This window comes from Epinephelus fuscoguttatus, linkage group LG1 (genome assembly GCF_011397635.1).
Source record: "Epinephelus fuscoguttatus linkage group LG1, E.fuscoguttatus.final_Chr_v1".
NCBI classification, from domain to species: domain Eukaryota; kingdom Metazoa; phylum Chordata; class Actinopteri; order Perciformes; family Serranidae; genus Epinephelus; species Epinephelus fuscoguttatus.
This window is the reverse complement of record NC_064752.1, coordinates 1,159,591-1,186,601: the sequence shown is the minus strand read 5'-3', so window position 1 is coordinate 1,186,601 and position 27,011 is coordinate 1,159,591. Positions and strand designations below refer to the sequence as shown.

The 27,011-nt window shown below is 42.5% G+C and overlaps 2 protein-coding genes and 1 pseudogene across 2 annotated transcripts in view; all 3 read right to left on the bottom strand.

Annotated features, from left to right (window-relative positions):
- LOC125894879 (nuclear factor 7, brain-like) overlaps window positions 1-6,884 on the bottom strand; it is a 22,096-nt gene extending 15,212 nt beyond the window's left edge. Inside the window, exon 1 of the mRNA XM_049586555.1 lies at window positions 6,818-6,884. The gene's annotated coding sequence lies outside the window, so the exon portion shown is untranslated. The remainder of the gene's footprint in view (window positions 1-6,817) is intronic.
- LOC125894787 (nuclear factor 7, ovary-like) lies at window positions 5,303-27,011 on the bottom strand. Its single transcript, XM_049586389.1, has 2 exons — window positions 26,879-27,011; window positions 5,303-6,708 (listed from the first exon to the last, which is right to left on the bottom strand). Exon 2 carries the CDS (start codon window positions 6,689-6,691, stop codon window positions 5,303-5,305), a length of 1,389 nt encoding a protein of 462 aa, XP_049442346.1. The 5' UTR covers window positions 6,692-6,708; window positions 26,879-27,011.
- Window positions 24,391-27,011, bottom strand: LOC125894771 (nuclear factor 7, brain-like; annotated as a pseudogene).

The window sequence follows — 27,011 nt, the reverse complement described above, 5'->3', positions numbered from 1 at the left end:
GTTTTAAGAAGAGTTTTAAAATTAGACAGTGAGGAGGCCTGTCTAATGTGCAGCGGCAGTTCGTTCCACAATTTTGGAGCTGCAACCGAAAACGCTCAGTCCCCTCTGAGCTTCAGCCTAGTTTTGGGAACCCTCAGGAGCAGCTGGTCAGCTGACCTGAGAGATCAGCTGGGTGTGTAGGGGTGCAGAGGCTCAGAGAGGTACGCTGGGGCAAGACCATTTAGAGATTTAAAAGCAAATAAAAGAATTTTAAAATAAATTCTAAAATGGACGGGTAGCCAGTGGAGTGAAGCTGAAATCGGTGAAATATGCTCAAACTTTCTTGTGCCAGTTAAAAGACGTGCAGCTGCATTCTGTACCAGTTGAAGACATGCGATGGAGGACCCACTGACCCCCATATAAAGTGCATTGCAGTAATCTAGCCGAGTGTTCACAAAGGCATGAATTACTGTTTCAAAATGCTGTCTCTGGAGAAAAGGTTTTACTTTAGCCAGCTGCCTTAACTGGAAGAAGCTTGTTTTCACCACAGCTTTAATTTGGCTGTCAAACTTGAGGTCTGCGTCCACTTTTACCCCCAGATCATTAACAATTGGTTTGGCGTACTGCGCCAAGGAACCCAGATCGACTGGGGTGGTCACAGAGGTGCCACCAAAGACAATCACTTCAGTCTTCTTTTCATTAAAATTTAAAAAGTTTAGAGCCATCCAGGCCTTGACCTCATCTAAACAATTTAACAGTGACTTAAGGGAGAATGAATCAGCCTTTTTAAGGGGGACATAGATCTGGCTGTCATCAGCATAACAGTGGAATAGAATGCCGTGCTTCCTGAGAATAGAACCGAGTGGGACAAGATACAAAGAAAATAAAAGAGGGCCCAGCACTGAGCCCTGTGGGACCCCACATGACAGAGGAGCAGTGGAGGACACAGAGTCACCAAGGCTGACACAGAATGTCCGATGAGACAGGTAGGACCTGAACCATTCCGGCGCCGAGCCCCTGATGCCCACCTACTGCTCCAAACGAGCAATCAGGATGTCATGGTCCACTGTGTCAAATGCAGCAGTTAAGTCTTAGAGCACAAGGATTACACAGTGACCAGAGTCAGTAGCTAAAAAGATGTCGTTAAAAACTCTTAAAAGCGCTGATTCTGTGCTGTGCAGTGTTTTAAAACCAGATTGAAAAATTTCAAGAACATTTTGTTCATTTAAAAAGTCCATGAGCTGAGAATAAACAATCTTCTCTAAGATTTTAGAAAGGAAGGACAATTTAGAAATGGGCCTAAAATTAGCCATAACAGTAGGATCCAGTCCAGGTTTTTTAATCATTGGCTGCACAACTGCATGTTTAAAATGTACAGGAACCACTCCTGAAGACAGACTGCTGTTAATGTTGCTGTGTAAATATGGCCCAACAGTGGGGAAAACCTCCTTAAAAAGTTGAGGAGGAACAGGGTTATTGGGCGAGCCTGATGGCTTTAAATGCCCCACAGTCTCCTGCACAAAAGGCAGGATCACAGGCTCAAATGAGTCAAAAACAGCAGAACAGGGGACAAACACTGAGGGGTCATAAGCAGGAAGTGAAATAAGTGCTGTGGTAGAAATGACTTTAGCAGTAAAGAATTGCAGAAAGTTTTCACACACAGAAGGGGAGGGCTCAATTCCCACAGTCTGTGGTGCATTCAGAGCAGAGTTGATCACTTTAAACAACACACGAGGTTTGTGGCAGTTTAAGACAATAATATCAGAGAAATATTTCCTTTTAGCCTCTTTGACAGAGGACTGGTAACGACGCCAACAATCCCTCAACATTTGAAAAGACACTTCCAGTTTATCCTTTTTCCATTTGCGCTCAGCTCTTCGACACTCCTGTCTGGCAGTGCGGGTTGTTTCATTCAACCAAGGCTCTGATTTAACTTTATGCTGCCTGCTCTTTAATGGGGCAGCAGAGTCAATGGCAGTTTGACAAGTGTCAAGAAACTGAGCGCTAAGAGCCTCTGTATCATCGCACACAGGAACGGGAGTGACGCAGTTCTGACTGAAGGCGGCTGAGAAGCGAGCAGCAGTGAAAGGGTTAACGACACGGCATCTGCGAGCAGCAGCGCGAGGTTTAACTGAGTTACAGCACACCGCAGCTTCAAAAAGTACAGGGATATGATCAGAGAAAAACGCTTCACAGACCTCCAAGTTAAAAACAGGCAAACCATACGATAAAACAAGATCAAGTGTGTGTCCCTGTACATGTGTCGGGTCCAGTACAGACTGTACAAGATTAAAAGAGTCAATTATATTTGAAAAATCCCTCGCCAGGGGGTTTTCTGGACAACACACATGAATATTACAATCACCGACAATCAGGACCCGGTCATATTTCGGTATGATATCAGCCAAAAACACAGAAAAGTCAGTTAAAAAGTCTCTGTTGTATTTGGGAGGCCGATAAACCACAGCACACAGCACTGTGTCAGAACTTCCCAGCTCAAACAAACTTAATTCAAAGCTGGCAAGAGCCGATGACAGAGATATCTGTTTACATTTAAAATCACTTTTAAAAATAGTCGCAATTCCTCCTCCTCGACCAGATGTCCATGGAGAATTAAAATAGCAACACTGGGCAGGTAAAATTTCTGTGAGGGCACTGGACTCACCAACACTCAGCCAAGTCTCAGTGACAAAGAGGAAATCCAGTTCACGAGATGTGAAGAAATCCTTCAGGATGAATGTTTTATTCGCAAGCAATCTTGCGTTAACCAGGCCAAACCTGGCAGGAGCTGGCGGGTCTAGGCGAGGAGCTGACAGTGGGTCCCGGCGAAGAGGCCACAGGTTCCCCGGATCCACTCCACGCCAGCGGGGACAAGGAGGGCAGGGACCGCGGGGCAGGAACAGATCATCCGAGCCGGCCACCGGTACCAAGCAGACAGCGACAGGGTCCAGCCAATGTCGAGAGACACAAAGGCGAGGCACCGCTCCATGTCCGCCACGGTCAGGACGCACAAACCCGGCCCTCAGCCTCACCAGACAGCCGCCACGCTTACCATGGTGGCGGTGACGTTTTCGCTGAGGGAGTGGCGCTGGCGTGCAGCAGTGGTATGCCGGGATGTCCGACAAAAAAGGAGGCAGCGTTTCCTGACCATAATGATCTAAGCTGACCAGATCTTTAGCAGAGATTCTCAGATCTAGCAACGTTTGGCGATCATACACCAGCAGACAGTTGACATTATGTGCAACAACTGTTACAAATAGTATAAACACACACAGCATTCGGAGCGGCTGACGGAACGCCTCACACACTGACGCCATCTTGCCCCATCTTTTTCTTCTAACGACCACCACTGCATTCCCATGTCCACACTGCAGAAGAATAATTGAGTCCAGAATTGGCCTCCATGCCCACCTGAGGACCCACAGGGACCAAGAAGGAGGACAGTCATACTCAACTATGAGTGACCGCAGATGATGATGTGATATGTGCTGCAAAAGGGTCTGGGTTAAAAAACAGAGGATGTTTAGTTTCATGCAAGAGTCTATCTGTGTAACGCATCAGCAAACTAACATCACTTAGCTTTGGTGAAGCCAACTAACCAATAAACTTACTGCAAACAATCACAACAATAACTCAGTGAACAGCATTAAACCACCACTGACAAAGTCTTGCTTTACCTTTACAACTTAATAATGCTATGCCCAGTTGTTACGTTACCAATCCTTGAACGGATGGAGGAGCTGCTTTATGGTGTGCTGCTTTTGTTAGCTGGCAGTTGAAGGCTGGAAAGAGCTTTGATTCTAGAAGCAGTCTATGCTGTGTCCTTGTTTCAAAGGCGCAGATCCAAGGAGGCAGGTTGCTCAGGATCCTTGCAGAGTTAGAAATCTGCTGCTAACTCAGCTTAGTTCTCCTTGTTGGAAAGTTAGTTGCAAACCTTGTGTCTGGCACACTAACTTATCTGGTCATCAGGTTGTGTGTCTGCTGGGAGCGGGCCACATTGAGAGCAAAACTGCAGCTCCTGCTGTGGGCATGTAAAGCTGAGAGAAGGGGGAAGGGCGGAGCAGGCCATCCTGTGTGATGTCCTACCTCTTCAAAGGTTTAGGAGCAGAAGTGCGCTTCAGAGGTTGGGGAGAAAAGAGCGATGGAGAGTGGAAACTTCTTCTTAAGTTAGCTTGGTGACATCACAAAGTCACATGTCACTGTGACAGTAGTGCCCAATCAAGTTTGAAGACTGGTCTCTCAATTAGGTGTGACAGTGAGGCATCCTGCAGAGGTGATCACAAATGGCTGTCCTTTGTTTGATGTACAAAGAACATGCAGCCTCGGCCACCATTTCAGATGGTAAGACCCAGAGGAAAGGCTATAAACAAGCAAAACACATCCTCCAAATACCTCTTCCATTAGAATATACTGTATTCTCCCTCAAGCCATGATTAGAGTAAATTAACTTCTCTTCAAACAATGCCATAAACAAAGTACAGAATGAGGGGGACAATAAACTACCCATCGGTATTGGGGTACGTTTTTGAACTTTTGTGCCACAAAACATTTCATCTTTTCACCACCCACTGCTGCGTTTTCAGTGGCATTCCTAAAATACATCAAAGCGAATCACCAACACTCACATTACATAAGGTCTGAACCCAAACTGAGACATCCACCTTAAAACTAAAACATCCACTTTAAATAAATCGGCTCCTCCTCTGACTAAATGACAAACAGCAGAATACAGTTAATGGAATCTAAATGAAAACTCATCATCTTCATTACATCAAACAGATAACTGTACAAACATTTCAGATGTTTAAACATATGTCAGATGATTTTAACCTTTGATACATGTAATCAAACACAAATTTTAATGTTTGGAAAGTTTCTAAAGTAGAATTTAAAATAAAGTTTGTTGGATCTAAACAATGATTGTTCAGATTCGTGCAGAAACATGTAGTGATTGATACATTTGAATTTGAATCCCATCAGCTTCCAAACAGTGGTTTCTGGTCTTCATTGCTCCACACACACAAAACATAATTATAAAAAAATGAACAATTTAAAATGAAACAATATTGATGAGAAAAGAAAAGCTGAAAAAAAAACAAAACATAAACATCAAAAATTAAAATAATTTCACACATAAAAAATTCGATAATAGAAACAAGCAAAACAAAAAAAAAATCAAATAAAAACAGTAACTGAAACAAAAAAAAAAGTATATCTTTGGAATAATCAGTCATCAGGAGGACAGGTGCAGCATAACAGGTTAAATTCAGTGACTTTTCTCTGAAAGAAATAAACATCATAAACATAATCATCCTCTTTATCTCTAACTGCTCTGTTCCACTGTCACACGCACCTTCAGTGGTAATATCTTCAGTTGATAAACACTGTAAATGAATGGAAACATCCTCTCAGTGAAAATGTGTGTGAAGGTGTGTATGTGTGTGTTAGTATCAGGATCAGAGAACGACAGCTTTCCTCTGTTCCAGTCCAGATTCACTCTGATCCTCTGGAGCTTCTTCTGCACTACGAGATCAGTGAGTGGACCTGATGGTGACAGTGCTGAGTATTTATCTTTATGGAGCCATATTACCCATAATCCAGACTGTATGCGTCCCTTCCTCTGGACAGACTCTGCTAACACACCCAGTGACCAGGCTGTATTGTCTCCAACCTCGACATCCCAGCTGTGAGTCCCTGAGTTAAAGCCCTCAGAGCTCAGGACACAGCAGTATTCATCAAACCTCTCTGGATTATCAGGAAGCTGCTGTCTCTGTCCTCGTCTCACACTGGTCAGATCTTCAGACAGGATGAGGTTTGGATGAGCAGTGTTTGGGTCCAGAATGAGAGGAGTGTAGGAGACCATGTCCTTCATCTTGTTCCAGATGTTGAAGGTCAGGTTGCCCAGGTGTTTGGCCTCGTCTATCAGAGCTCCTGAGAGCAGCTGTGGATCATCCAGCAGGGGGCGCTGCTGGACTCTGTCCACTGCAGCCTTGTAGGTGAGCAGGAATGAGACGTCTTCAGCTCTCAGCTCGTCCTCTGTGGCTCTGACTGTGTCTGAAAGAGCTGCTATCTCTCTGCTCAGAGCCTCCATCTTCTCCTTCATCATCTGACTCTTCTGCCCCTCTTCCTCCCTCAGTGCAGCCATCCTGGCCTCCTCTTCCTCTTCTAGAAACTGGTGAAGCTTCTTAAACTGCTTCTTAATCTGCCTCTTTGTGCGTCGGGCCTGGACCTTCATGTGTTCTGCTGTTTGTTCACACTTCACTTTAACTTGTTCACAAACCTTTAACTTCTCCTTTAAGGGCTCCAGAGTTTCCTCAAGTTCCTTCTTGTGTTGTCGTGCAGCTTCATCGACGGGTCTGAATCTGTGCTTGGTGTGTTTTTCTGAATCTCTGCAGACGACACACACTGGCTGCTGATGGTCCAGACAGAAGAGTTTGAGTTTCTCAGAGTGCAGACTGCAGAGAGCCTCTGAAGCTCTCTGATCTCTCTCCAATAAGAAGGCCTCACACAGGTTCTTTAACACCAGGTTACATGGTGGTTTTGCAGTTGAAGAGACTGTCTTACAAACTGGACACTCACTTGCTTGTTTCTGTCTCCACCAGCTCTTCAGACAGTCTTTACAGAAGCTGTGGCCACATGACAGAACAACAGGATGTCTAAATACGTCCTGACAGACCGGACAGCAGAGATCCTCCTCTGATCTGGAAGCCATTTAGTCTCTGAGTGAAGCTGAAAACACAGCAGACAGAAAGTACAGTCAGTCATGGCTCCCCTCCCTCCTCTACTAACTTCACTGAAATGTACTTTGATTTTGAGTGGTGTTTTTAGTCAAACTCACCTTCAGTGTGTGGAGTGTCAGCAGGTTGAAGCAGCAGTGTTGGAGTTTTAGCTGAACTCACTCAGAGGAAGTTGTGAGTTTGGTCTGAAGGTGAATCTGATCGTCTGTTCTTCAGTCTGTGTGTCTCTCTGCAGTGAGGAAGAATAACAAAGTGTTTCCTGGTTTGTTGCAGGGGAGTCTTGTGAGGGTAGAGCTTTGTCAGACCTCCTCTGCTGAATGCTGTGGTACAACATGTAAGACAGGGGTGTCTTATTCCACAGTATTGAATCATTGCTGATATGCAGACTGATGGTGTTCAGCAGGTGGATGCAACCTACTTTGTGTTCAAAAGTAGTTTAAGTGTAGTTTGAAGGAAGTGGAGGAATTAAAATACAATTAAGTAAAATCCTGAATATTGTGTGATATTCTGGGCAGGTCTGGAACGAAGGGATTTAGGAAGCATGTGATATTAAGTGGGGTGCACTTGTAGCTGCACTGCAGGCTGACAGCAGCAATGACAAATGTAACAAAACATGGCAGGAATATTCCCATTCAGTTTTTTTAAAACCATGACCTACAAAAAGAACAGTTTATAACAAGGCTGGATGGTTGCATGATACGCTGCTGAACGGCATCAGTTTGAAATGCTGCCGTAAACAACCTAATAGAAGGAGCTGGAAAGTCCCGACAGGATGGGCAGGAATGGTGGTGGATGGGTCCAACAAACCCTGGACTTTCATCCAGGTGCCCAGTGTTTGCTTCCAGTATAGAGTTAAATCATGATGTTTTTTTCTCAACCTAACCATGTGCTTTTGTTGATGTCCAGTGGTCTCATTTATAAACAATTGTGTACGCAGGAAACGAGGGCTGAAACAGGCCTCCAATTAAAGTAGTAATTAGTATATAAATGGCTATGGGAAATAAATAATAGTCATTATCAATAATTATTGATTATGTATTACAATATTACTTAATTTACATTAAATCACTTTGGGGGGCACTGTTCCTGAAAAGGGAAAAATGATCACCAGTTTATAATATCAGTCTCATGAAAAACTTAACAGTCAATTTGGAACTCTTAGTAACAGTTAAATTAATAACTATAACCAAAGTTACCATATTACAGTTTTTCTCAATTGTTTACACACAAATACTGGTACTTGAGACACAATGACCACAACATGTAACTCATGCACCAACCCCCTGAACCAATTCTGCTAAACTACAAGCACAATTCCTGCTTTACACTCAAATTGCAGTTCTAAAACACATTTTTTTCAAAACACTACACACAATTCTCTGCATTTGGCACAATTTTCATGAAGAAAATCTCTTGTTTTCACAAAGAACACACTGTCATTCAAAATTCTAAAGTTAATTGCCTTACTATGCACACTGACTCATCACACGGACAAACACCTGTCACACAGTTTTACAATTAGCAATTAGAGCTTTAGCATAAAAGGGCAACAGGTGAGCTTTTCTGTTTTGGAGCAATGGATGCCAACATTGGAAACAGAGGCAGAGCCAGAGCCAGAGGAGTGAGAGTAAGAGGAGGAGGACGGGGAGGATGAGGACGAGGAAGGCCAAGGACCGTAATCTCTGATGAGATCCGAGCCACTTTTTCTGCCTGGAGATGGAAAGTGTATGACCGAAATCCACAAACGTGTATACCCCTTCTCCAAGCTATGGTAGACGCATGTGGAGATATAGCAGTTGATGCTTTTCATGGCTGGATTTGCCATGCTAGGCGATATTTCCCCTGCTGCTTGGCCAGGGAAAACATTGCTTGTGATGTGGATGAGGTGCTGTGTCCAGACCGAAACAGAAGAGAGGATGCAGCATAGTTTTGTTTTGTTTTTTTACTGTAACTGTATAGAGTAAATTCTTCTGTTGTTTTGTATGTAGACCACTGTATGTGCAACTTTGTGTTGGTTGGAATGTGCACTGTGTACATTGTTTTTGTGGGAAAAATAAAATATATTTGTTACCGTGTATTTGTGTGTTCTGAGTATAAAAACAATATTCTAAAATATTTTACAACACACTTATGTATGTACTGTCTGTAGTGTAACACTGAACAAAAAAAGGCCTAAGTAATTATGATGAATGGAGAAGAAGTGTTTTCCATTCATCATAGTGTTTTACATTGAGCACATCAGTGTTCAACTGGTTCTTATAAATGTCTATTCATATGATGGTTTGTGTGTGTCATTTGAAAACAAAATAACATTTTGAGAAGGTTCATTTTGCAGGAGAATTGAGGGGTTTTGCCCATTGTGTGTGTGTTTTTTGATTTGTGTGTAGAGTTCTGAGAGTATGAGGCATGCTTTCAGAAAATGTGTGTAAACAATCAAGAAAAACTGTAACAGCAAGTTAAAAGATTGCGGAGTTCTTGACATAGCAGAGGTTGACTCCTCATTCACTCTTGTTCAATATTAAACAGACAGCAGGTACAATTCCAAATGTATTTATTCATAAAGAAAGCAAAGCAAACAAATCACACAAAGTCTAACTAGTTACTATATACAGGCATGGGTGTGTATACTGTACGTGTGTGTGTGTGTGTGTGTGTGTGTGTGTGTGTGTGTGAAACAAAGGCCTGTGGCCTACGCAAAAAATGGCTGACAACAAAAAACTACGAGATGGCCAAATCAAAGATGGCTTCAGACAGGGGGAGGTTTTGCCTGACCTTGTGGCCAGGACAAAGGCAAAGGAAAAGAAGCAGGAACTTTGGGTTGCCTCTTTGGGTGTAGCTATGTTGAAAGCCAAATTGTGAGAGAGCATATGTGTATGTGACCTGTCAGCTATGGTACTCAGTGGCAGTGGAGACAAAACCGAACCCTTCAGGGTTGACACAGGAGTCAAACAGGGATGTGTCATTGCTCCAACACTGTTCTCTATCTTTGTTGCCGCTATCCTCCACCTCACAGGCAAACATCTGATCCAGGGAGTCAAAAATATGTACAGAATCGATGGCCAACTCCTCAACATCTGGGTCTGGGTTAAAAAACAGAGGATGTTTAGTTTCATGCAAGAGTCTGTCTGTGTAACGCATCAGCAAACTAACATCACTTAGCTTTGGTGAAGCCAACTAACCAATAAACTTACTGCAAACAATCACAACAATAACTCAGTGAACAGCATTAAACCACCACTGACAAAGTCTTGTTTTACCTTTACAACTGTAATAATGCTATGCCCAGTTGTTACGTTACCAATCCTTGAACGGATGGAGGAGCTGCTTTTTGGTGTGCTGCTTTTGTTAGCTGGCAGTTGAAGGCTGGAAAGAGCTTTGATTCCAGAAGCAGTCTATGCTGTGTCCTTGTTTCAAAGGCGCAGATCCGAGGAGGCAGGTTGCTCAGGATCCTTGCAGAGTTAGAAATCTGCTGCTAACTCAGCTTAGTTCTCCTTGTTGGAAAGTTAGTTGCAAACCTTGTGTCTGGCACACTAACTTCTCTGGTCATCAGGTTGTGTGTCTGCTGGGAACGGGCCATATTGAGAGCCAAACTGCAGCTCCTGCTGTGGGCATGCAAAGCTGAGAGAAGGGGGAAGGGCGGAGCAGGCCATCCTGTGTGATGTCCTACCTCTTCAAAGGTTTAGGAGCAGGAGCGTGCTTCTGAGGTTGGGGAGAAAAGAGCGATGGAGAGTGGAAACTTCTCCTTAAGTTAGCTTGGTGACATCACAAAGTCACATGTCACTGTGACAGTAGTACCCAATAAAGTATGAAGACTGGTCTCTCAATTAGGTGTGACAGTGAGGCATCCTTACCCTGGAAATCCAGAGTTCTCGCGAGAGCACAATTTGAATTTGCTCAGCGTAATGATGGGTAATGATGCTCATTACCCATGCCGTTGGAGCCGAGCTGCACCAATCACATCGGTGTATCTGATAAAGGCGGGCCAGAGGTGAGCTAAACAGATGACGACAGCGCTGCGACAACGAAGTCTGGAATCAGTCAGTAAACATTGCAAGATGGCTACGGATGAACACCAGTTTGAAACGGTTTTGGTTAGATCTTAACAAATGACTAATCATCTGTGGTCCAGTGAATCCCAACACATCACAGAAGTTGTGATGTATAAAACCAGACTAGATGGGAGAAACTTTGACACATGCTTATGAACCTTTTGGGGGATGGGAAATTTGCAAATAATCCATGTTAAATGACAGAAATTCAGAACATGAGTTTCGATATGCAAAGAATGACTTTCACTGGGTCTTAGACGCTATAAACAAGCAAAACACTTCCACCAAATACCTCTTCCATTAGAATATACTGTATTCTCCCTCAAGCCATGATTAGAGTAAATTAACTTCTCTTCAAACAATGCCATAAACAAAGTACAGAATGAGGGGGACAATAAACTACCCATCGGTAGGGCTGCTCGATTATGGAAAAAATCATAATCATGATTATTTTGGACAAAATTGAAATCCAGATTATGCAAATGATTATGCAGCGCACGTGATGACTTATTTACACGACAGCATATCATTTCTGTCTCTACATGGTCGCATGTTTACAATTCTCCTCTGCTCTCTGTATCGCGCATGGTGGAGTTCGGCCCTGATTTGTGCACACACACACACACACACACACACACACACACACACACACACACACACACACACAGACCAACCTCTCTTGCTCTCCCTCTGCCATTTTCAGCACACTGTTTTTGAAACCTTTGGTGATCACCTGCCCCTCACATTATTCGATTTCACCTACTTGACTGGCTCGTGGAGTGAACAGAGGAGAGGAGGGGAGGGGGCAGTATTGCGCAAGCGCGGCTTCCAGGTGCGTTTGATTTGCAACACAAGACAACAAGAGTAAACTGACAAGAAGCGCATTATCATTTTATGTCGATTATTTTCTTTTCATAATCACTGAAAGCCCAAATCGTAATCTAGATTAAAATTCAATTAATTGAGCAGCCGTACCCATCGGCACTCTACGTTTTTGAATGTAAAAGTATGTATGGTAAATCCAGTGGTTGTGTTTTAAAATCAACTTTTGTGCCACAGTACATTTGATCTTTTCACCACCCCCTGCAGTGTTTTCAGTGACATTCCTAAAATACATCTATTTTTATTGTTATTCCCATGATCAATATTTCATGACAAGTGCACATCTTAAAGGTTCAAAAATAAGGACAGCAGTTATAAACAAGGACAAAACTGTACACAATTCTTCTTGAAATTTATGACCACACACTATAACCCACCCTCTACCCACCAACCCCTACCCTGAGGGAAACAGATACATACACAAACACAGGACAATACAAACACTTAACCTACACTAAATGACAAGAAAAATCAGGTACACAAACACACTCACACTCTCACACAAGGGAAGCAGTACTAGGAGTAAGGTAATTCTTCTGTATCATCATCTTCCGATTGGAAACCACTCAACCCCACAATAAAGAGGTCACCAGAATAACTAATGAAAAGATGGCATCTTGGGAGTTCATGGTTCCCACTGGAAGACATCATCATAGATATACAGTGGTGGAAAAACGTTTTCGGACACCCTTAAAATTTTACACAATCTCAAATATTATCATGAAATATTTGTGGAAAAATCTTTTTTGTGTTTCAAAAGGTGTGGCTGCATTAGACAGATACAAACAAATACAAATTATATTTTTTTGTTCTTGACAATTTCAATATGTCAGTTCTCAACATTGTCGGTATCAAAGTCAGCAAATAACAGAGAATGTGTTCAAAACTGAACAAAAAATAAATAAACCATCACATCATCAAATTAATATTTAGTAGTCCTGCCACTGGCACGTAGTAGAGCTCTAATCCTGGCTGGCATGTTCCCCACGAGCCTTTCACACTGTTGAGGGGTAATCTTGTCCCATTCTTCTTGAATCACTGCTTTTAATTCTTCTAAATTCTTTGGTTTATGCTTTGAAACAGACCTTGTGATAATCCACCACAGATTTTCAATGGGGCTCATGTCCGGGAATTGAGCTGACCACTCTAAGACCTGGATACTGTGCTCCTGCAGCCAAGTTCTACTGGCCTTGGATGTGTGGCAAGGGGCATTATCTTGTTGAAACATCCAGTTTTTACCTCGACGGAACAGTGCACGCGCAGAAGGAGCATGTGGGTTTGGAGAATGGTACAATACTTGGTAGAGTTCAATGTGCCATCACAGACAGTGAGATGACCAACACCAGCAGCACTCATGCATCCCCAAACCATGATACTGCCTCCACCATGCTTGACAGTAGGTACTGTACATGCTGGAGATAATGCTTCGCCTGGCCTTCATGCACTTCACATTAGTAGGAGGAAGATAAAGCTGGAAACTGGACTCATCTGACCACAAAATCTTCTTCCAATTCCTGGCTGTCCAGTTCTTGTGTGCCTGGGCCCATCGACGCCGGGCTAACCTCTGTCTCTCATTGATCAGGGGCTTCTTGATAGCCTTGTAGGACCTTAAGCCATGATCTAAAAGTCGGCCACGCACAGTGCGGGTGGAACACTGGACACCAGTTTGGTTTGACCACTGCTGCTGAAGCTCCTGTGATGTCATTCGGCGGTTTTGCCTGCACATGCGGATCAGGATGCGGTCATTTCTTGCTGAAGAAACCCTTGGACGCCCAGATCTTGGTTTGTCTTCCAAGCTGTTGGTTCGTCTGTATTTCTGCAGAGTGTATCCAACTGCTGAAGGACTGCATCTGCACTTCCTGGCTATCTGGCGGCAGCTGTACCCTTCCTGGCTGAGAATCTTTATCTTCAGGCGTGTTTCCTGCGTTAGGTTCCTTGTTTTAGCCATTTTTGTGTCTGAAGAACTTTCAAATGTGCTGGCTTTATGTAGACACGAAGCTTGGCAACAAAAATTGTGTCTTTTAATAAAAAGAACGACCTTCATCACTGGTACCAAAATGAGCCAATACTCAAAATTTCTTATGTATTTTTATGGAACCAATCAATTTTAAGTTTTTAATGGCTTTTTTAGGATTTATTTAGTATTTTGGCTGTGACTGTACTAAAAGAAATTGCACTTGAAGACCTAAGAGTGATTCTTAATGCAATATTTCACAAATGCATGGGGTGTCCGAAAACTTTTTTCCACCATTGTACATACATGCATACACAGATCACATGCATGAATACATATATTATACATAATTAGAGTTCAGTATTGATATGTTCATGTACTTCTGTAGCCCAATTTGTACTTCAGCTTCTATACTGATTAAGACTTGCTGCCACATATGCAGGAACTGGTCCAATCTGTTTTTAATCATGTATGATAACCTTTCCGGTGGAATTAAATTCAAAAACTTTTCAAATCAAAGTGGAACATCTGGAGATTCATGATCAGTCCCTCTTTGAAGAATACATAACCTTGCTGCAAACTAACAAATTCTCAATATTAATTTAAACTTATCCGCAGATATTTCACCTTCATCTTGTCCTAGAATACAAATATCTGGGTTTAATGTTGACCTGCAACCTAGCAATCCATCAATTTTCTTTTTAACACCATTCCAAAATTCAATTATATTTGGGCATTCCCAGAACACATGGAAATATGTAGCTTTGCCAGTGTTACATTTTGGACAGATTGTGGTACAATCAGGATCATATTTGGATCTAATACACTGCGTAACATGAAGTTTGTGTATGATCTTAAATTGTGTTTCATGAGACAGACTTGAGCAACTTATTTTTTTTGCATTCAGTAAAATTGTTCTGATCTCTGCAAATCTGAAATGGAGTGTCTTGCTTACCCTCTCGCAATCTTCCCGCCACAGACTGACAAAAGTTAATCCTATAACCTGAAAAACTACTGAAAATATTAATAACTTTGATAAGTTCTGGCAAAGAGGTTCTTGGGTTAGTTAAAAACAGCAATACATCATCCGCATACAAAACAATCTTGTGCATATCATTCTTAGTAAACGTCCACTTTAAATAAAATGGCTCCTCCTCTGACTAAATGACAAACAGCAGAATACAGTTAATGGAATCTAAATGAAAACACATCATCTTCATTACATCAAACAGATAACTGTACGAACATTTCAGATGTTTAAACATATGTCAGATGATTTTAACCTTTGATACATGTAATCAAACATAGATTTTAATGTTTGGAAAGTTTCCAAAGTAGAATTTAAAATAAAGTTTGTTGGATCTAAACAATGATTGTTCAGATTCGTGCAGAAACATGCAGTTATTGATAAATTTGAATTTGAATCCCATCAGCTTCCAAACAATGGTTTCTGGTTTTCATTGCTCCACACACACAAAACATAATTATAAAAAATGAAAAATTTTAAATGAAACAATATTGATAAAAAAAAGTAAAGGTGAAAAAAGCAAACATAAACATCAAAAATTAAAATAATTTCACATATAAAAAATTTGACAATAGAAACAAGCAAAACAAAAAAAAATCAAATAAAAACATTAACTGAAACAAAAAAAAGTACATCTTTGGAATAATCAGTCATCAGGAGGACAGGTGCAGCATAACAGGTTAAATTCACTGACTTTTCTCTTTAAGAAATAAACATCATAAATATAATCATCCTCTTTATCTCTAACTGCTCTGTTCCACTGTCACACACACCTTCAGTGGTAATATCTTTAGTTTAGCAGCAGTGTTAATGAATGGAAACATCCTCTCAGTGAAAGTGTGTGCGGAGGTGTGTATGTGTGTGTTAGTATCAGGATCCGAGAACGACAGCTTTCCTCTGTTCCAGTCCAGATTCACTCTGATCCTCTGGAGCTTCTTCTGCACTTTGAGATCAATGAGTGGACCTGATGGTGACACTGCTGAGTATTTATCTTTATGGAACCCTATTACCCATAATCCAGACTCTATATCTCCCTTCCTCTGGACAGACTCTGCTAACACACCCAGTAACCAGCCTGTACTGTCTTCAACCTCGACATCCCAGCTGTGAGTCCCTGAGTTAAAGCCCTCAGAGCCCAGGACAGAAGAGTATTCATCAAACCTCTCTGGATTATCAGGAAGCTGCTGTCTCTGTCCTCGTCTCACACTGGTCAGATCTTCAGACAGGATGAGGTTTGGATGAGCAGTGTTTGGGTCCAGAATCAGAGGAGTGTAGGAGACCATGTCCTTCATCTTGTTCCAGATGCTGAAGGTCAGGTTGCCCAGGTGTTTGGCCTGGTCTATCAGAGCTCCTGAGAGCAGCTGTGGATCATCCAGCAGGGGGCGCTGCTGGACTCTGTCCACTGCAGCCTTGTAGTTGAGCAGGAATGAGACGTCTTCAGCTCTCAGCTCGTCCTCTGTGGCTCTGACTGTGTCTGCAAGAGCTGCTATCTCTCTGCTCACAGCCTCCATCTTCTCCTTCATCATCTGACTCTTCTGCTCCTCTTCCTCCCTAAGTGCAGCCATCCTGGCCTCCTCTTCCTCTTTTAGAAACTGGTGAAGCTTCTTAAACTGCTTCTTAATCTGCCTCTTTGTGCGTCGGGCCTGGACCTTCATGTGTTGTGCTGTTTGTTCACACTTCACTTTAACTTGTTCACAAACCTTTAACTTCTCCTTTAAGGGCTCCAGAGTTTCCTCAACTTCCTTCTTGTGTTGTCGTGCAGCTTCATCGACGGGTCTGAATCTGTGCTTGGTGTGTTTTTCTGAATCTCTGCAGATGACACACACTGGCTGCTGATGGTCCAGACAGAAGAGTTTGAGTTTCTCAGAGTGCAGACTGCAGAGAGCCTCTGAAGCTCTCTGATCTCTCTCCAATAAGAAGGCCTCACACAGGTTCTTCAACACCAGGTTACACGGTGGTTTTGCAGTTGAAGAGACTGTCTTACAAACTGGACACTCACTTGCTTGTTTCTGTCTCCACCAGTTCTGCAGACAGTCTTTACAGAAGCTGTGGCCACATGACAGAACAACAGGATGTCTAAAGACGTCCTGACAGACTGGACAGCAGAGATCCTCCTCTGATCTGGAAGCCATTTAGTCTCTGAGTGAAGCTGAAAACACAGCAGACAGAAAGTACAGTCAGTCATGGCTCCCCTCCCCCCTCTACTAACTTGTACTTTGATTTTGAGTGGTGTTTTTAGTCAAACTCACCTTCAGTGTGTGGAGTGTCAGCAGGTTGAAACAGCAGTGTTGGAGTTTTAGCTGAACTCACTCAGAGGAAGTTGTTAGTTTGGTCTGAAGGTGAATCTGATCGTCTGTTCTTCAGTCTGTGTGTCTCTCTGCAGTGAGGAAGAAAAACAAAGTATTTCCTGGTTTGTTGCAGGGGAGTCTTGTGAGGGTGGAGCTTTGTCAGACCTCCTCTGCTGAATGCTGTGGTACAACATGTAAGACAGGGGTGTCTTATTCCACAGTATTGAATCATTGCTGATATGCAGACTGATAGTGTTCAGCAGGCGGATGCAACCTACTTTGTGTTCAAAAGTAGTTTAAGTGTAGTTTGAAGGAAGTGGAGGAGTTAAAATACAATTAAGTAAAATCCTGAATATCGTGTGATATTCTGGGCAGATCTGGAACGAAGGGATTTAGGAAGCATGTGATATTAACTGGGGTGCACTTGTAGCTGCACTGCAGGCCGACAGCAGCAATGACAAATGTAACAAAACATGGCAGGAATATTCCCATTCAGTTTTTTAAAACCCATGAACTACAAAACGAACAGTTTATAATGAGGCTGGATGGTTGCATGATACGCTGCTGAATGGCATCATTTTGAAATGCTGCTGTAAACAACCTAATAGAAGGAGCTGGAAAGTCCCGACAGGATGGGCAGGAATGGTGGTGGATGGGTCCAACAAACCCTGGACTTTCGTCCAGGTGCCCAGTGTTTGCTTCCAGTGTAGAGTTAAATCATGATGTTTTTTTCTCAACCTAACCATGTGCTTTTGTTGATGTCCAGTGGTCTCATTTATAAACAATTGTGTACGCAGGAAACGAGGGCTGAAACAGGCCTCCAATTAAAGTAGTAATTAGTATATAAATGGCTATGGGAAATAAATAATAGTTATTATCAATAATTATTATTATGTATTACAATATTACTTAATTTACATTAAATCACTTTGTGGGGCACTGTTCCTGAAAAGGGAAAAATGATCGCCAGTTTATAATATCAGTCTCATGAAGCACTTAACAGTCAATTTGGAACTCTTAGTAACAGTTAAATTAATAACTTTAACCAAAGTTACCATATTACAGTTTTTCTCAATTGTTTACACACAAATACTGGTACTTGAGACACAATGACCACAACATGTAACTCATGCACCAACCCCCTGAACCAATTCTGCTAAACTACAAGCACAATTCCTGCTTTACACTCAAATTGCAGTTCTAAAACACATTTTTTTCAAAACACTACACACAATTCTCTGCATTTGGCACAATTTTCATGAAGAAAATCTCTTGTTTTCACAAAGAACACACTGTCATTCCAAATTTTATAGTTAATTGCCCTACTATGCACACTGACTCATCACACGGACAAACACCTGTCACACAGTTTTACAATTAGCAATTAGAGCTTTAGCATAAAAGGGCAACAGGTGAGCTTTTCTGTTTTGGAGCAATGGATGCCAACATTGGAAACAGAGGCAGAGCCAGAGCCAGAGGAGTGAGAGTGAGAGTAAGAGGAGGAGGACGGGGAGGACAAGGACGAGGAAGGCCAAGGACCGTAATCTCTGATGAGATCCGAGCCACTTTTTCTGCCTGGAGATGGAAAGTGTATGACCGAAATCCACAAACGTGTATACCCCTTCTCCAAGCTATGGTAGACGAATGTGGAGATATAGCAGTTGATGCTTTTCATGGCTGGATTTGCCATGCTAGGCGATATTTCCTGCTGCTTGGCCAGGAAAACATTGCTTGTGATGTGGATGAGGTGCTGTGTCCAGACCGAAACAGAAGAGAGGATGCAGCATAGTTTTGTTTTTTTACTGTAACTGTATACAGTAAATTCTTCTGTTGTTTTGTATGTAGACCACTGTATGTGCAACTTTGTGTTGGTTGGAATGTGCACTGTGTACATTGTTTTTGTGGGAAAAATAAAATATATTTGTTACCGTGTATTTGTGTGTTCTGAGTATAAAAACAATATTCTAAAATATTTTACAACACACTTATGTATGTACTGTCTGTAGTGTAACACTGAACAAAAAAAGGCCTAAGTAATTATGATGAATGGAGAAGAAGTGTTTTCCATTCATCATAGTATTTTACATTGAGCACATCAGTGTTCAGCTGGTTCTTATAAATGTCTATTCATATGATGGTTTGTGTGTGTCATTTGAAAACAAAATAACATTTTGAGAAGGTTCATTTTGCAGGAGAATTGAGGGGTTTTGCCCACTGTATGTGTGTTTTTTTATTTGTGTGTAGAGTTCTGAGAGTATGAGGCATGCTTTCAGAAAATGTGTGTAAACAATCAAGAAAAACTGTAACAGCAAGTTAAAGGATTGCGGAGTTCTTGACATAGCAGAGGTTGACTCCTCATTCACTCTTGTTCAGTATTAAACAGACAGCAGGTACAATTCCAAATGTATTTATTCATAAAGAAAGCAAAGCAAACAAATCACACAAAGTCTAACTAGTTACTATATACAGGCATGGGTGTGTATACTGTACGTGTGTGTGTGTGTGTGTGTGTGTGTGTGTGTGTGTGTGTGTGTGTGAAACAAAGGCCATGTGGCCTACGCAAAAAATGGCTGACAACAAAAAACTATGAGATGGCCAAATCAAAGATGGCTTCAGACAGGGGGAGGTTTTGCCTGACCTTGTGGCCAGGACAAAGGCAAAGGAAAAGAAGCAGGAACTCTGGGTTGCCTCTTTGGGTGTAGCTATGTTGAAAGCCAAATTGTGAGAGAGCATATGTGTATGTGACCTGTCAGCTATGGTACTCAGTGGCAGTGGAGACGAAACCGAACCCTTCAGGGTTGACATAGGAGTCAAACAGGGATGTGTCATTGCTCCAACACTGTTCTCTATCTTTGTTGCCGCTATCCTCCCCCACACAGGCAAACATCTGATCCAGGGAGTCAAAAATATGTACAGAATCGACGGCCAACTCCTCAACATCAACCGATTCAGGGCTAAAGGTAAAACCACCACCAATTCCATCATGGAGCTGCAGTATGCGGACAACAACGCCCTCGTAGCCCTCTCAGAAGAGGACCTACAGTGTACTCTGGCTGCCTTTGCAAAAGCTTACAAACAGTTTGGTCTAGCCATTAACATAAAAAAGACCCAAATCCTCCATCAACCACCACCAAACAGCAGTACGCCTGTCCTGCCCACAAACATCTCCACTGACAACACCAGACTGGAAAATGTGGACCACTTCCCATATCTTGGCAGCCTCCTATCTTCAACAACTGTCATTGACGATGAAATACACCACCGCCTCAGCTGTACCAGTGGGGCTTTCTCAAGGCTAAGAAAGACAGCCTTTGAGAGCCGCAACCTCCAAGCAAAGACCAAAATCCTTGTTGATAAAGCAGTGGTGTTCCCCACCCTTTTGTACGGATCAGAAGCCTGGACCACAAACAGCAGGCACTTCAAAGCACTTGAGGCGTATCATGAGAGATGTCTATGAAAAATCCTTGGGATCAGCTGGGAGGACCAACGCACCAACACCAGCGTCCTGGAGGAGGCTGACATTCCCACCATGACTGCCATCGTTGCCCAAAACCAGCTCAGATGGACTGGTCACATTATCTGTATGCCTGACTCTCGCCTCCCAAACAAGTCCTGTACTCCCAGCTGGTTGAAGGGAAACGTGCCCAAGGAGGCCAAAAGAAGAGGTACAAGGATAACATTAAAACTAACATAAAGAAGCGCCACATAGTCCTTAAAGCCTGGGAAGACATGGCAAAAGACAGGGCGACCAGGAGAAACCTTGTCCGTGAGGGCGCTGCACAGTATAATGCCCAACCCATATCCACCACTGCATTCCTCTGTCCACACTGCACAAGAATAATCGGGTCCAGAATTGGCCTCCATGCCCACCTGAGGACCGACAGGGACCAAGACGGAGGACAGTCATACTCGACTATGAGTGACCGCAGATGATGATGTGATATGTGCTGCAAAAGGGTCTGGGTTAAAAAACAGAGGATGTTTAGTTTCATGCAAGAGTCTGTCTGTGTAACGCATCAACAAACTAACATCACTTAGCTTTGGTGAAGCCAACTAACCAATAAACTTACTGCAAACAATCACAACAATAACTCAGTGAACATCATTAAATCACAACTGACTTTACCTTTACAACTGTAATAATGCTATGCCCAGTTGTTACGTTACCAATCCTTGAACGGATGGAGGAGCTGCTTTATGGTGTGCTGCTTTTGTTAGCTGGCAGTTGAAGGCTGGAAAGAGCTTTGATTCCAGAAGCAGTCTATGCTGTGTCCTTGTTTCAAAGGCGCAGATCCGAGGAGGCAGGTTGCTCAGGATCCTTGCAGAGTTAGAAATCTGCTGCTAACTCAGCTTAGTTCTCCTTGTTGGAAAGTTAGTTGCAAACCTTGTGTCTGGCACACTAACTTATCTGGTCATCAGGTTGTGTGTCTGCTGGGAACGGGCCACATTGAGAGCAAAATTGCAGCTCCTGCTGTGGGCATGTAAAGCTGAGAGAAGGGGGAAGGGTGGAGCAGGCCATCCTGTGTGATGCCCTACCTCTTCAAAGGTTTAGGAGCAGGAGCGTGCTTCAGAATTTCAGGAGAAAAGAGCGATGGAGAGTGGAAACTTCTCCTTAAGTTAGCTTGGTGACATCACAAAGTCACATGTCACTGTGACTGTAGTGCCCAATAAAGTATGAAGACTGGTCTCTCAATTAGGTGTGACAGTGAGGCATCCTGCAGAGGTGATCACAAATGGCTGTCCTTTGTTTGATGTACAAAGAACATGCAGCCTCGGCCACCATTTCAGATGGTAAGACCGAGAGGAAAGGTCTTCACATGTCCAGTTTAGATCTTAACAAATGACTAATCATCTGTGGTCCAGTGAATCCCAACACATCACAGAAGTTGTGATGTATAAAACCAGACTAGATGGGAGAAACTTTGACACATGCTTATGAACCTTTTGGGGGATGGGAAATTTGCAAATAATCCATGTTAAATGACAGAAATTCAGAACATGAGTTTCGATATGCAAAGAATGACTTTCACTGGGTCTTAGACCCTTTAAACAAGCAAAACATCAAATACCTCTTCCATTAGAATATACTGTATTCTCCCTCAAGCCATGATTAGAGTAAATTAACTTCTCTTCAAACAATGCCATTAACAAAGTACAGAATGAGTGGGACGATAAACTACCCATCGGTAGGGCTGCTCGATTATGGAAAAAATCATAATCACGATTATTTTGGACAAAATTGAAATCCAGATTATGCAAATGATTATGCAGCGCACGTGATGACTTATTTACACGACAGCATATCATTTCTGTCTCCACATGGTCGCATGTTTACAATTCTCCTCTGCTCTCTGTATCGCGCATGGCGGAGTTCGGCCCTGATTTGTGCACACACACATACACACACACACACAGACCAACCTCTCTCGCTCTCCCTCTGCCATTTTCCGCACACTGTTTTTGAAACCTTTGGTCATCACCTGCCCCTCACATTATTCGATTTCACCTACTCGACTGGCTCGTGAACAGAGGAAGGAGATTTGCAACACAAGACAACAAGAGTAAACTGACAAGAAGCGCATTATCATTTTATGTTGATTATTTTCTTTTCATAATCACTGAAAGCCCAAATCGTAATCTAGATTAAAATTTGATTAATTGAGCAGCCGCATTGGCACTCTACGTTTTTGAATGTAAAAGTATGTATGGTAAATCCAGTGGTTGTGTTTTAAAATCAACTTTTGTGCCACAATACATTTGATCTTTTCACCACCCCCTGCAGTGTTTTCAGTGACATTCCTAAAATACATCAAAGCAAATCACCAACGCCCACATTACATAAGGTCTGAACCCAAACTGAGACATCCACCTTAAAACTAAAACGTCCATTTTCTTGTTCAATATTTTTATTGTTATTCCCACGATCAATATTTCATGACAAGTGTACATCTTAAAGGTTCAAAAATAAGGACAGCAGTTATAAACAAGGACAAAACTGTACACAATTCTTCTTGAAATTTATGACCACACACTATAACCCACCCTCTACCCACCAGCCCCTACCCTGAGGGAAACAGATACATACACAAACACAGGACAATACAAACACTTAACCTACACTAAATGACAAGAAAAATCAGGTACACAAACACACTCACACTCTCACACAAGGGAAGCAGTACTAGGAGTAAGGTAATTCCTCTGTATCATCATCTTCCGGTTGGAAACCACTCAACCCCACAATAAAGAGGTCACCAGAATAACTAATGAAAAGATGGCATCTTGGGAGTTCATGGTTCCCACTGGAAGACATCATCATAGATATACATACATGCATACACAGATCACATGCATGAATACATATATTATACATAATTAGAGTTCAGTATTGATATGTTCATGTACTTCTGTAGCCCAATTTGTACTTCAGCTTCTATACTGATTAAGACTTGCTGCCACATATGCAGGAACTGGTCCAATCTGTTTTTAATCATGTATGAAAACCTTTCCGGTGGAATTAAATTCAAAAACTTCTCAAATCAAAGTGGAACATCTGGAGATTCATGATCAGTCCATCTTTGAAGAATACATAACCTTGCTGCAAACTAACAAATTCTCAATATAAGTTTAAACTTATCCGCAGATGTTTCACCTTCATCTTGTCCTAGAATACAAATATCTGGGTTTAATGTTGACCTGCATCCTAGCAATCCATCAATTTTCTTTATAACACCGTTCCAAAATTCAATTATATTTGGGCATTCCCAGAACACATGGAAATATGTAGCTTTGCCAGTGTTACATTTTGGACAGATTGTGGTACAATCAGGATCATATTTGGATCTAATACACTGCGTAACATGAAGTTTGTGTATGATCTTAAATTGTGTTTCATGAGACACACTTGAGCAACTTATTTTTTTTGCATTCAGTAAAATTGTTCTGATCTCTGCAAATCTGAAATGGAGTGTCTTGCTTACCCTCTCGCAATCTTCCTGCCACAGACTGACAAAAGTTAATCCTATAACCTGAAAAACTACTGAATATATTAATAACTTTGATAAGTTCTGGCAAAGAGGTTCTTGGGTTAGTTAAAAACAGCAATACATCATCCGCATACAAAACAATCTTGTGCATATGATTCTTCAGATGTTTAAACACGTCGGATAATTTAACCTTTTATACGTGTAATTAAACACAGATTTTAATGTTTGGAAAGTTTCCAAAGTAGAATTTAAAATAAAGTTTGTTGGATCTAAACAATGATTGTTCAGATTCGTGCAGAAACGTGCAGTGATTGATACATTTGAATTTGAATCCCATCAGCTTTCAAACAGTGGTTTCTGGTTTTCATTGCTCCACACACACAAAACATAATTATAAAAAATGAACAATTTAAAATGAAACAATGTTGATAAAAAAAGAAAAGGCGAAAAAACCAAACATAAACATCAAAAATTAAAATAATTTCACATATAAAAAAGACGACAATATTTATTTATATGCAAATTTCTCAAGCCAAGCAGTGGCCTCTTGATCTATATTGTGGAGGGAGACTAGACCTCCTTTTAGTCTTTGGAGAGGGCAGGCTTCAATAATATACTCCACAGTTTGCTCCTCTCCACAAGCACACATTGGGCTCAAGCTGCTCCCCCATCTGTGAAGGCTGGCCAAGCAGGGACCTTGACCAGTCCTAAATCTGTTCAAGGTGGACCACTGTCTGCTTGGGAGGTTGGTGCCAGAGACTGGTTGAGTCGGGTCTGACACTAGATGTTTGTTTGGGATGTCTTTGGATTCCCATTCAGTCACCCATGCAGACAGAGCATCAAAGTCAGTGGGCGGGGGGTCCGTCCAAATTGGACGTCTAAATTGGAGACGAGCAGGTGGTAGGTTGAAGATGTCGGCGTGGATTGGTAAATGGGGGGAGTCTTTGACCTTTTGTAGCATCCTATAGGTGAGTTCAGTTTGTCTGATGTTGGGGGGAGTATGTTAGATAGGACAGGGAGCCAGGGGGGCAATGGATCAGCGTTCACGTTGCGCCCTCCGTCAGTACCCAGGCATGCCTGAGGAAGCAAATGATCCTACCAGCAGACTAAATTCCAAAAGAAGACACCCTAGAGCTAACTCAAAGAATCCTAGCCACAGCTCTCAACCTGAAAGCAGAAAAAACAACAAACAGCCTCGAGAGCACCTAATGGTGGGACCTGCCCTCCGAAAACTCCAACTCAATGTTGAAGGCCTGTCTGCCGCCAAGCGAAACCTCATCCAAGTCGACCATAGAAACAAGCAAAACAGCAAACATCAAATAAAAACAGCAACTGAAACAAAAACAAGTATATCTTTGGAATAATCAGTCATCTGGAGGACAGGTGCAGCTTAACAGGTTAAATTCACTGACTTTTCTCTTTAAGAAATAAACATCATAAATATAATCATCCTCTTTATCTCTGACTGCTCTGTTTCACTGTCACAGAGACCTTCAGTGGTAATATCTTCAGTTTATCCACAGTCCTAATGACTGGAAACACCCTCTCAGTGAAAGTGTGTGTGAAGGTGTGTATGTGTGTGTTAGTATCAGGATCAGAGAACGACAGCTTTCCTCTGTTCCAGTCCAGATTCACTCTGATCCTCTGGAGCTTCTTCTGCACTTTGAGATCAGTGAGTGGACCTGGTAGAGACTCTGCTAAGTATTTACCTTTATGGAACCACATAATCCATAATCCAGACGTTATGCGTCCCTTCCTCTGGACAGACTCTGCTAACACACCGAGAAACCAGCCTGTACTGTCTCCAACCTCGACATCCCAGCTGTGAGTCCCAGAGTTAAAGCCCTCAGAGCCCAGGACAGAAGAGTTTTCATCAAACCTCTCTGGATTATCAGGAAGCTGCTGTCTGTGTCCTCATCTCACACTGGTCAGATCGTCAGACAGGATGTAGTCTGGACGAGCAGTGTTTGGGTCCAGGATCAGAGGAGTGTAGGAGACCATGTCCTTTATCTTGTTCCAGATGTTGAAGGTCAGGTTGCCCAGGTGTTTGGCCTGGTCTATCAGAGCTCCTGAGAGCAGCTGTGGATCATCCAGCAGGGGGCGCTGCTGGACTCTGTCCACTGCAGCCTTGTAGTTGAGCAGGAATGAGACGTCTTCAGCTCTCAGCTCGTCCTCTGTGGCTCTGACTGTGTCTGAAAGAGCTGCTATCTCTCTGCTCAGAGCCTCCATCTTCTCCTTCATCATCTGACTCTTCTGCTCCTCTTCCTCCCTCAGTGCAGCCATCCTGGCCTCCTCTTCCTCTTTTAGAAACTGGTGAAGCTTCTTAAACTGCTCCTTAATCTGCCTCTCTGTGCGTCGGGCCTGGACCTTCATGTGTTGTGCTGTTTGTTCACACTTCACTTTAACTTGTTCACAAACCTTTAACTTCTCCTTTAAGGGCTCCAGAGTTTCCTCAACTTCCTTCTTGTGTTGTCGTGCGGCTTCATCGACGGGTCTGAATCTGTGCTTGGTGTGTTTTTCTGAATCTCTGCAGACGACACACACTGGCTGCTGATGGTCCAGACAGAAGAGTTTGAGTTTCTCAGAGTGCAGACTGCAGAGAGCCTCTGAAGCTCTCTGATCTCTCTCCAATAAGAAGGCCTCACACAGGTTCTTCAACGCCAGGTTACATGGTGGTTTTGCAGTTGAAGATACTGTCTCACAAACTGGACACTCACTTGCTTGTCTCTGTCTCCACCAGTTCTGCAGACAGTCTTTACAGAAGCTGTGGCTACATGACAGAACAACAGGATCTCTAAAGACGTCCTGACAGACCGGACAGCAGAGATCCTCCTCTGATCTGGGAGCCATTTAGTCTCTGAGTGAAGCTGAAAACACAGCAGACAGAAAGTACAGTCAGTCATGGCTCCCCTCCCTCCTCTACTAACTTCACTGAAATGTACTTTGACTTTGAGTGGTGTTTTTAGTCAAACTCACCTTCAGTGTGTGGAGTGTCAGCAGGTTGAAGCAGCAGTGTTGGAGTTTTAGCTGAACTCACTCAGAGGAAGTTGTTAGTTTGGTCTGAAGGTGAATCTGATCGTCTGTTCTTCAGTCTGTGTGTCTCTCTGCA

Bases quoted from the DNA above. Each gene is read 5' to 3' on its own strand.
- LOC125894787 (XM_049586389.1), bottom strand. From the start codon at position 6,691: ATGGCTTCCAGATCAGAGGAGGATCTCTGCTGTCCGGTCTGTCAGGAC.